Source organism: Spea bombifrons, chromosome 3 (genome assembly GCF_027358695.1).
Source record: "Spea bombifrons isolate aSpeBom1 chromosome 3, aSpeBom1.2.pri, whole genome shotgun sequence".
NCBI classification, from domain to species: domain Eukaryota; kingdom Metazoa; phylum Chordata; class Amphibia; order Anura; family Pelobatidae; genus Spea; species Spea bombifrons.
This window is the reverse complement of record NC_071089.1, coordinates 65088946-65099447: the sequence shown is the minus strand read 5'-3', so window position 1 is coordinate 65099447 and position 10502 is coordinate 65088946. Positions and strand designations below refer to the sequence as shown.

Below are 10502 nucleotides of genomic sequence, written 5' to 3'. Positions count from 1 at the left end.
CGGGACTGTGACCTGGAGATGGTTAATGGTCTCGCTGCATTCCTGTTGTAACGTTGTAGTGTCCAAATCCCTTTAATCTGAAGTGCAACATATTGGTAAAACACACACATACATATATACATACATACATATATTGTTATATAACTGTGTGTGAACACACACACACATATATATATATATATGTATATACATTTTTTTTTTTTGTTATAACTGTGTGTGTGATGTTTGATTAGTTTGTTTATTTTATGTTATCACTAACAATCCTGAAGAAGGTAGCATGTGTCTGACTGTTCGGAGGGTCCTGTGAACAGCTCTCATCAGGGGGAGTGTCTCCCCTTCCGACTCTCAGGACTCCTCTTTCTCTCACAAAGCTCTGCTGTAGCTGCTGAGGCACCAGCTAAGGTTTTCCTCTCGATATCTCTCTCTCTTTCTCTCTCATCGTGGTTGTGAGTCTCTCCACTTCAAGATCTCACCTTTAAAGGTAAGACAGCCAGCAGAGGGGTGACCAGTGACTCCTGCAGGGATCCTTTTGAGCACGATGAGCAGTATACCAAGTGAGAACGATGCAGAGCCAAGAGGTGAAGAGGGATCGTCGGACCTGACATTTCCCATTAAGCTCCTCCCTCTTCTCATCTTACTGTGAATTCCACTTTGGTTATCAATATTACAGGTGGATGTTCTTCTCTCGTGCTTAACCAGGCAGATCAATTTCATTTATTTGTTTAGCTTTTTACATACGGAACAATTAACGCATCATACCTGCTGTGCATGTGTAACGAGGGTCCTTCTTTGGTTGGGAATCTTCAGTTGCCAAAGAGTATCAACTATGGAATGAGCTAATACTTTATCAAATCCATTAATTCATTCTGCACTATCATTTTGAAAGCAACATTAATAAAATAAGACAAAATAACGATTTTTCTGTTAACTAATATACTGCACGCTCTATGTCTTATAAGTACTATTATTTGCGAGCCAATTTTTTTTTAAGATATAACTATTGCAATGCACAGAAATTATGTACAAAGAAAACTCATTAACAATCAAAAGGTCGTGTGGAATTTTCTTTAGAGTAATTATTGAATCGTCCATTTCATTTAAGGTCTGACCCTGAATTTAGTGAAAAAATGAGCTCTGGCCTCTTTATATATATATATATATATATATATATATATATATATATATATATAGTTTAAGTGGCTTATGTGTTTTGTACTACAGAAATGCACTAGAGTAAGGCAGTATAATTGGAAATTGACTATAACAGTAAATCTATTTTTGGAACAGATCTTTAATTGAAATTCTAGATATCTGGGCAGCTAAACATTAATTATCTTCTTAAATTGTCATTAATCATCAATGCAATGCAGCAGAGATAAGGCAGTAAATCAGATATACAGTAAGCTAATATGAAGCACAGGGAATCCCAGAATTTGTATGGCTTGTAGTCTCAGCTGCATATGAGACACTGCAATGTTAAAATGTTTCCTAAAGATATATATGATACTGCACCTGACCTTGGGTCATCTGCCAGAAATACCTTTAGTACTAGTTGGACCACTTAGTGATAACATACTTGGCAGATAAATGTTAAGGTATTATTAAGATACCAGTGGAAACATGTTACCTGCATTATTAAGATTGTGTTCTTACCTGGTCATATACAAATTGGGAAAGCAACTTTTTCATTTAACTGAAATCAAAACACATCCAGTGAAATTACCATTTTTCACATATGCAGTAAGGCTAAGATGTCATACCATCACCCAGCCTGTTTTAAGTAGTTTTTATAAATATAAAAAATATTGTGCCTACAGCATGGGATGATATGGTGTACAAAATAGCTTGTGGTTCAGTCATTTGACTGGGCTGTTTTGTGTTAATGTCTGATCCATAATGAATGACAGAATGTGGCCTGTTGTGGGGTCATGTGGACCAAAGGAAAGCATTTATGCTACAAATAACTCATTGATTTACAGTCAATGAATGGAAGCATTTGCATTCTCACTATATTATAGAACAACACCACTGGATGTGTAAAAGAAGAGACAAAACTAGTAATATAATAAATGTATGTTATTATTTTAATACTATATATTGCAATGCCTTAAAATGCATTTAAATAGCTTTCACACATCCATGAAACCCATTCCTGACAGTGAAAACAGTTTGTGTTAGTAATAGTGGATGATTCCTCAATGGGTCTGAGGTATGAATAAGGAAGCTCTTATGTGTGTGTCCCCTATAGATTATTGAGTTAATTCAAATATCATCCTACTTGTATATGTGTATATATCTAGATAGATAGATATACTATGCAGTATCAGGTGCAATATTATATATCTATATATATATATATATATATATATATATATATATATATATATATATATATCAGTAGAGAACATTTAACATATGAAGCTGAACCTACAAGCCATACAAATTCTGGGATTCCCTGTGCTTTATATATATATATATATGTGTGTGTGTGTAACATGTAGGTCCACAGACTACTGTCATTGTTCTGTTTAAAACAGGTAACAGGTCATGATGTGTTCTCTGGTTTGTTATAATGTGAAGAAGGCATTTAGGATGGTGCTTTTAAACAAAAAGAAATAGTTTATTGATTTACTGTGGCCCCTTGATGCCATTTCATCTTACAGTTAAACATAGAGATTTAAAGAGATGACAGGCACTGTAGATAAGTAAATGCATTAAACTACCCCAAACATATTTCACTTTATATCTGCATATATTACTAATAACGTTTAAATTGATAAAACAAAGTATCAGAATATATTTGATTAAAAATTCTTGATTTATTTTTAGAGAGAAAAAAATTATGTCCATATACAATAAAGGAAATACACATAATATCCTATTTTTCACAAACAACGGTATCTGGTTTCTGGAATGACAATATTTTATATAGTGTATTTTGGCCTGTGCAACTTGGTGCCTTTACCTTTCATACATAATAATAGAAGGCCTGCATGGAACGCTACCTTATACCCAAGAGTCAAGGATCAGTCCAGGTTAAAGTAAATTTGGGTGGTGGCACTGAATGTAATAGGAATACCTCAGGTTAATAGCCATTTAGATTATATTATGTTCCAATTTGGATTAAAGTGAAATAGTGGAAAATTACACACAGAATAGTATGGGGTACTCTCCTTGGTGCTGAAATAGCATTGGGTTGATTTAGGATTCCATAACCTGTCCTTGTGGACAGCTCAGTTCCATGTCATATACCAAACTAAAGCTAGCCAACTTATTTCCTAACCATTCAAGTGTCCTGTCAATCTACAGCTACTTGCATCAAAAGGGAAATGTTTTTAGAGGAAGCAATTGTTTACAGGAAGAAGACTATAAAACCCCTTCAGGTGATATTTGGACAAGCTATTAGATTCTAATATAATAGACTCATAACTTGTGTCTATTCTCAGATATAGGACACTGAAATGCTGATAGACATAGGCAAATTCAGAAGCCCCTTACACTAGGGGAATCAACTTCTACTTACAGATGACACATATGACAGTAATATTCTATAGCTCTTTATTGCAGACCCAAGTATAGATCTAGCAGCATATGCATTCAGGGCATGTAGCATGTTTATTGGGGGATATCAAAGCTGCTCTTCTATATGTGTAAATGGTTAGTGCTCATTATTTGAGTGACGTAAGAATCCACTGCATTACATATTACACCTAGATATTTCATATTAAGTGTTTACTGTATGTATTGTCCTCATAGAAATAATAATCTGAACTGAAGGAGTCGCTAGATATCCTTGGATTTAGCGCACAGTATTGTTATAGAGTACTCCAACAGTCAAACTAGTTAATAGAATTGCCTTCCAGAAATCAGAACTGGCCATTTGTGATACTTACTTTGACACCGCGCTTATGCATCCACTTGGAAGGGCAATGAAGCTTAATGTTATGAGGACATCTCTTAATATTGACATACTGTCTTGAGTGAATATGTGCTGATTTATTTATAAAGGGATTATAAAAAGAACATATATGCTTATTACAGCCTGTTCTTTGTCTCTCATTGGTCTGGGGATTTCTGGATAGGTTTGGGTCATGTTTATAGATAATATTGGTAGACATGTTGATATTGTAAGCATGGACTAAACACATGTGCTATTATTGTCCTAGTCCTTTACGGCACAAAAGTTCCAAGATTTAACATAAGGATAAAACATTAAAAACAAAGCAAACACAATAGTATAATGACTATAAAGACATTAAAATGAGGTGGTGGTTATATGTTATTACAACGCTTATCTTACCGTGAATGTGATACCACCTACCAGTTATTGTAACAGATACAAGTTGTTGCCATTGTTAAACCCTCTGCCATGGTTGAAATGTGAATCCAGATGTCAGATGCTGTGTTAATGTGCTACAATGTGTAGGTGTTAAACTGCATAGTGAGAAGATCCAGATGACAGTAATAATGCCTAACGTTCAAACTGAGCTTTTCTGATTCCTAATGGTATTTTTTCCCCCCAAAGTGAAATCTGGGCTTATAGAAACTATAAGGGATCGCTAACTACTTTAACTGTTAACATAATGGCACTCTTGGTGGATCAGTGGATTTCTGGCTTAGAAGGGGTTAAAGCTGAAGCTAGAAAGTCTGCCAGCTGGCAAAAGCCAGACCTCACTGACAAACTACAACATAACACCCGAACCTACTCTCGCATTTCTAAGTTCTCTACACTCCAAGTCCAAATCAAACAGCAGATCTATCAGGGCTCCATGTAGTAAGCCATTGCCATTCATGCATTGATTTTTCGATAGGTCTGTACACCATATTTGCCATGAGAAATCTAAAAAAAATTAAAAAAAAAAACACAAAAAACAAACAAACAGTGTATTCCAGACATGACTAAAACCAAACAGCTTTGCAGCACGGGCATATCAGATCAGTTTGCTTAATACAAATTGGGAAAGGCTGTCTGGCTGGCAGCCTTAAAAAGAGAAGAGCTATCTCAATTTCTCTCACTTAATCTTGGCTCCACGTCAGAAGCTGTGCAGCAGTGCAGCAGAAAGGGAGAACAGCATACCCTTTTTTCCTTCTCTTTTACCAGTAAATCGCTTTTGCACATTGACTTCCCCTATGTTACCATAGCTCAGCGATTTTCCCCCCGTGCTGGATTATCTATTGATTTGCCTTTCTCTCTCTCTCCCACCCCCCCAACCACCCACCCCATCATCCCTTCCAGGCTCACCGGGATGGACATACACGTTTGGATTTCTTAAGGCTTCTCCCCCCTGCTCTGACTAACATGGATGTCCCACCATTCCTTGCAATTGAAGGTTGCTCCTTGGCGCAGTGAATGAAGAACATGCAGGGATTGCTAATGGGTTCGGGAAGCGGATCCTCCTCGCTCTTGTCTCTGTGACCATGCCGTGATCGTGTCTGAGGGCCATCACTTCTATCTCCTTTCATTCTTTACCTTACCGTGGAACCTGACGATCTAAAAGGGGGGGAACCGAAACACGGATGTACACTGGAACCATGAAGATTATTTGCCCTTTTGTAACTAATTCATTCTTCAGGTGCACCCTGAGATGCATCTTGTGCTTGTTTTGGATTGGATATTCACAAGGGACTACACATGTTTTACGATTTGGTAAGACATATTTTATACTAATATTAATCAATATGGGGAGGGAAAAAAATATATATATGTGTGTGTGCATGTGTGTGCCAGCATGCTTTTCCTTTGCAGCCAGATCTGTGTATGATTGTAACCACAATGAAATCACACTCCTGCAGGAATGTATTACTGTCACTGCAGTCCATTGAAGGAAGTGGTGACAGCCTGGTGACAATAAAGAACATAGTAGTGTGGCATCACAACTTAGTAGGATGAACTTATATGTCTATATACCACCCCATATACCCGAAAGCTACACTATATAGGGCTCCTGCTTGTTTTCATTCACACAGACAGGAAGTGAATGCCGGTGCATGCTGGAAGCTCAGACCACTATTAAAATGTATAGATCGATAATTGTATTTCCCATTAGAATATAGGTAATGCAGCCTCGTCGATTTATTGGGATCAACTTGTGCAGCTGCTTCACTCGTTATAGGGAACTGCATGGGAAGTATCCGTTTCACTCTAGAAAACAAAGTATACAATCTAGATGCAGATGGTAACAGTGTATCATTCTGAAAGGATACAAACCTAGCTAGCTAAGGAATGAACATGGAAAATAGAGGCTCGGGAAGCCTCCCTAAGGAAATAGATGTTTTGTATCTATAAGGAACCCACAGGGTTAAAATCAGAGTAGTATGAATGAAAGGTCTTCCTATCCAAAATGTACTAAGGAAAAGTTTTGCCAAAGTAGACCAGAGCAAATGAGCTCATCCAACCACATAGAAGAACGTACCGGTATAATGCAAGGATTTAGGGTTCCGTCCCACTACAAACCAAAACCTCGTGTCGTTGATGTACCGATTAGGACGTGTAAATATATTCACACGGTGGGCAAAGAGAGGTTTCAGGATCTGCCATTGTCTGCCGGTTGTGTCTATATACATTATTTTTATTTTCGTCTCTTCCTTTCATATGGACCAACAAGACATTTTTAGGGTGTGAATGATGAGTGGCTTGGATCTAAAGGATGCATTTTCTTTGAGGAGCGAACGTCAACCGTGCTGATGAAGGATCAGGGTTGTTATTGATCTCGTCTGTTGAATTCCTAGTGTGACTTTCTCCAGCCGCCATCTGGTTTCTGAGGTGGTGCTTGAGGCACGTTGCTACTAGCAACCATCTCCAGGAATGCCTTGTTTCTTTGGAAGCAGATACACAGGTCCATATATCACTGCGTGGATTGCTGTTCACGCTGAATGCTCTCTGTATGTTCCAGGGAAAGCAATGCACCATTTAAATGTATTGTTCCAATGCAGTGACATCCACCACTATTACGAATGCCAGTCATCCGTTAAGGGAGTGACTTACACCCTTTGGGGCAGTTGGTACTGACTGAGAAGAACACCAGAATCGTATGCCTCCTATAGACTGTATGTAGCATAAGGAACTGTGCTTTTAATAGCCTGATCATACAGAGTCATTTCATTATTGCCAAGCAGACAGACTTCACTTTCATTGCTTAAGTAGACATCCCTTTGAAAAATAATAGTAAGCAGTCTAGGATGACTGGTGGATATCTTGATTATAGATGTTAGACAGCCTTTGGTACCAGGCACAAGGGACAGTTTATGGACTCTGGTAGCAATAAGTGTTTTAAAGGGCCGTGCTCCCTTGACATTGTCTTGATTTTGACCATGACAGATGGCTTGTAATTGTAGCTTTCTCACCACTACATCAGCCTACTTGATGCATCGTTCCAGACATTGGTGCCTTCACTGAAACAAAGGGTCATTCATTCCATTTTTTTGTAATTGTCTTAGACAATAAGTGGGGGGGGGGAAACAAAAAAGGTCTTTGTAGCAATAGCAATGTTATCAAGCAAAATCCTGCTTTCTTAATGTTTGCATAAGGTCAAGAGTTCTCTGAAGAAAGTCTTTAAAGGGCAGACAAGTCTGGGTTCTGCCTTTGCCTCCAGCTCTATGGCAACAGACGAGTCCTGAAACACTTGTTTTCAGCATGGTTGTATGGGTAGGGAAGCTGCACATTATTTTATAAAAATTAAGACAATTATTCCCCTTTACATAGATTGTCAGAAGCATTAACAGGCATTGGCATCTACAAAAGAAATTATAATCCAATTGCTCAGTTTAAGGGCAATTGGAAAAGTAATTTGCAAGAAATTGTGGCTAAGTGGCCAATACCTGTAACAGTACAATGTATTATTTCCATATGTTATATTTCACCGACCAAATACATTTGATGGCATTATGAGCTCACTTGTTACTCTGCCAGCACTTGAACAGTTAAAGGCAAAAATCTGTACATTTACGGGTCTCTATCACTTTATACATTCACACAAAATGTATATATTAATTATGTGTTTTAATCCCTCAAACACACACCGGTAATGATAAATACTTTGGCTCTGTACCATTCCCCCCTATCTATCTATCTATCTATCTATCTATCTATCTATCTATCTATATTGAATATGCCCCAATCTATTGAAATCTGCCTAAATGTATTTTAAGTTAAGCTAAAATGCATTTGAAGCATCTCAAATATTCAAACATTTGGGGACAATCTTAATTTTGTTTTGTAGGTTTTTTTAAACTATTCTCCACGTTGAGCGCATTAAGCCACCATGGTTCTAAAATGATACATAAATAAATATATATATAAAAGCACAGACACATAAGGGCACAACAAGCTGTATATATTTTTAATGTTCACATATACACGTTTAAGTACACAAATGATAGCAAATATGGATATAATTGCTGCTACAGACTCTTCTCTGCCAACCAAGTTTTCTAGCCAAAACCTCATATATTATGATTCATATCAGAGTGATGCTGAAAATAACTGAGACGGATTATAGCTCTGTATCTCTATATTTTCACTAACTGCAATCACAGATATGCTTGTATATAACGCTAGCAATTATGATCCTGGGTATCTTTGAGGAACAAAAAAAAATAACAATGTCATGGAAATCAACTGGTTCTCTTAAAAATACTTTTGTTCTTGTCTAGTGCAGGACAACATAACTAAAGTTTTGACAAGTCAGACCCATGGAAAATCCACCTGAATTTATCATTAATCTAAGAACACAGTAAATGTTATCTTTATTTATTTTGATGATCAACTTTCGCACATCATATATTAACCGGTGTTAGAAGATCTCAATACTTACGACCATAAGTATTTTAACATACATCTAACATTTATTCATTATATATATATATATATATATATATATATATATATATATATATATATATGTGTGTGTGTGTGTGTGTATATATATACCTGTTAGGGGTACCTTTTGATTGCAATGCCTTATCCAAAATAAAAAAAATATATATCTGCAATGTCTTACCCAATAGAAACATTAGTGAATTACTGAAGTGTATAGTAAATACGTACATGCTAATTTTAATTCTAGATATCATTGATGACATTTCTGTTTTATTAAACAAAATAGGATTTTGTGTGCCCATCGTAACCTGGTGTCTTTCCGATCGTCGATCCCTGCTTAATACTCTTTTGAGATCGTAACGTTGCCGCAATGAAAGATCAGTTGATTGACACTCACATTAATCTATTGGGGGTCCAGTCATCTCTTTGGCTATTAATAATTTTAAGACCATCCAAGCTGTTTCTATAAAGGAAGCTGATAACATAAAAGACTACTTTATATGCTCATAAGAGCACAAAAAGTTCAAACCCATAAAAAAAAAAAAACTCCTTGGATGAACGTGAGGTTGAATACCCCTTGAAGGTAAGAGTTGAGGAGCAGGTTTATTGACTGGTCCCAGATTAAACACCACAGTGGAAGATTTCAATTTGATAACGTCCCATCCCTTTCTGTTTTTCTTTGCTTTTTTTTTCTACTGACAATTTTGTAAGGTAATTAAATCGGCTGATTGAAGTCACAGTGGTCATGGGGTGATAAAGACTATTTGGATTTAATGGAATTTAAAGAACAACAGTGAACAGCACAGAACTCTCACAGACCGAGAATTTTAATGGCCCATTCAGGTGCTGACTAAATAGAACAAGCTGAACAAGTTTAATTGAAAGGGCAAACCGGATTAGCTGTATACAATCTTTATAGCTGCAGATAGGGGAATTAAAATTATTATCCCTTTAAAAGACTCATTATTACATTATCAAGATTTAATGTAGGTTAAATAAGCTTCCTTCAGCACACAGTTTCTAAAACAGAAGGGATTTAATAACAACAACTAAAACACAATAATACAAAAGAATTAGGAAATACTTATACAACTCAATTATGGGGTTGGTTCTGGATGCAGAACACACTGGTACAGTTAATCAAGGCTTTTAATTTTGAATTTCTGTTGGTGTAGAATAGCAATAGAAGATGCTATTAGTATTTTAAAATATACAACATTCTATTAGCTCTACCTGCCTGTTTCTTTCTTCTTTTCTATTCCTTCTCTCTCATTCACAGTCTAACCCCTTACCCTTCTATGGCAGGGAATTGCTGGTTCTTCATTCAATTTCGTGCTATACGTTTCCGTGCTTGATGGCTTTTATCGGTCCATTAACACACAGCGTGCCTGAAATGGTATTCTTGTCTTCCACGCGTGGGATGCTGTTATGTGAACTTTGCATACAACCGGATAGCTGTTTTTACTAAAAGATAGTCGCAGCTATGGAAACAGGGGTCATTTTCTATCTTTACCATTAGCAAACCGAACATTCCACATGCCGTAGGGAGCATCGAGTTATTATCTTATTATTTATAATCTGGTATAGAGGAATTGTTCAATAGATTAGTGACAAGTAACAGGCCTCTTGTCTTTTTACTTTAAGATTGCAGCTTTTCCTGCTACTTAAGTCACTGATACTTTAG

The 10502-nt window shown here is 36.7% G+C and overlaps 1 protein-coding gene across 1 annotated transcript in view; it reads left to right on the top strand.

The window, feature by feature from the left end:
* The first annotated feature begins 371 nt into the window (after window positions 1-371).
* Window positions 372-10502, top strand: part of GRIK2 (glutamate ionotropic receptor kainate type subunit 2) — a 262126-nt gene continuing 251995 nt past the window's right edge. Inside the window, exons 1-2 of the mRNA XM_053459441.1 lie at window positions 372-481; window positions 5237-5647. Of these exons, the coding sequence (XP_053315416.1) occupies window positions 5518-5647 (130 nt within the window). The 5' untranslated portion in view covers window positions 372-481; window positions 5237-5517. The remainder of the gene's footprint in view (window positions 482-5236; window positions 5648-10502) is intronic.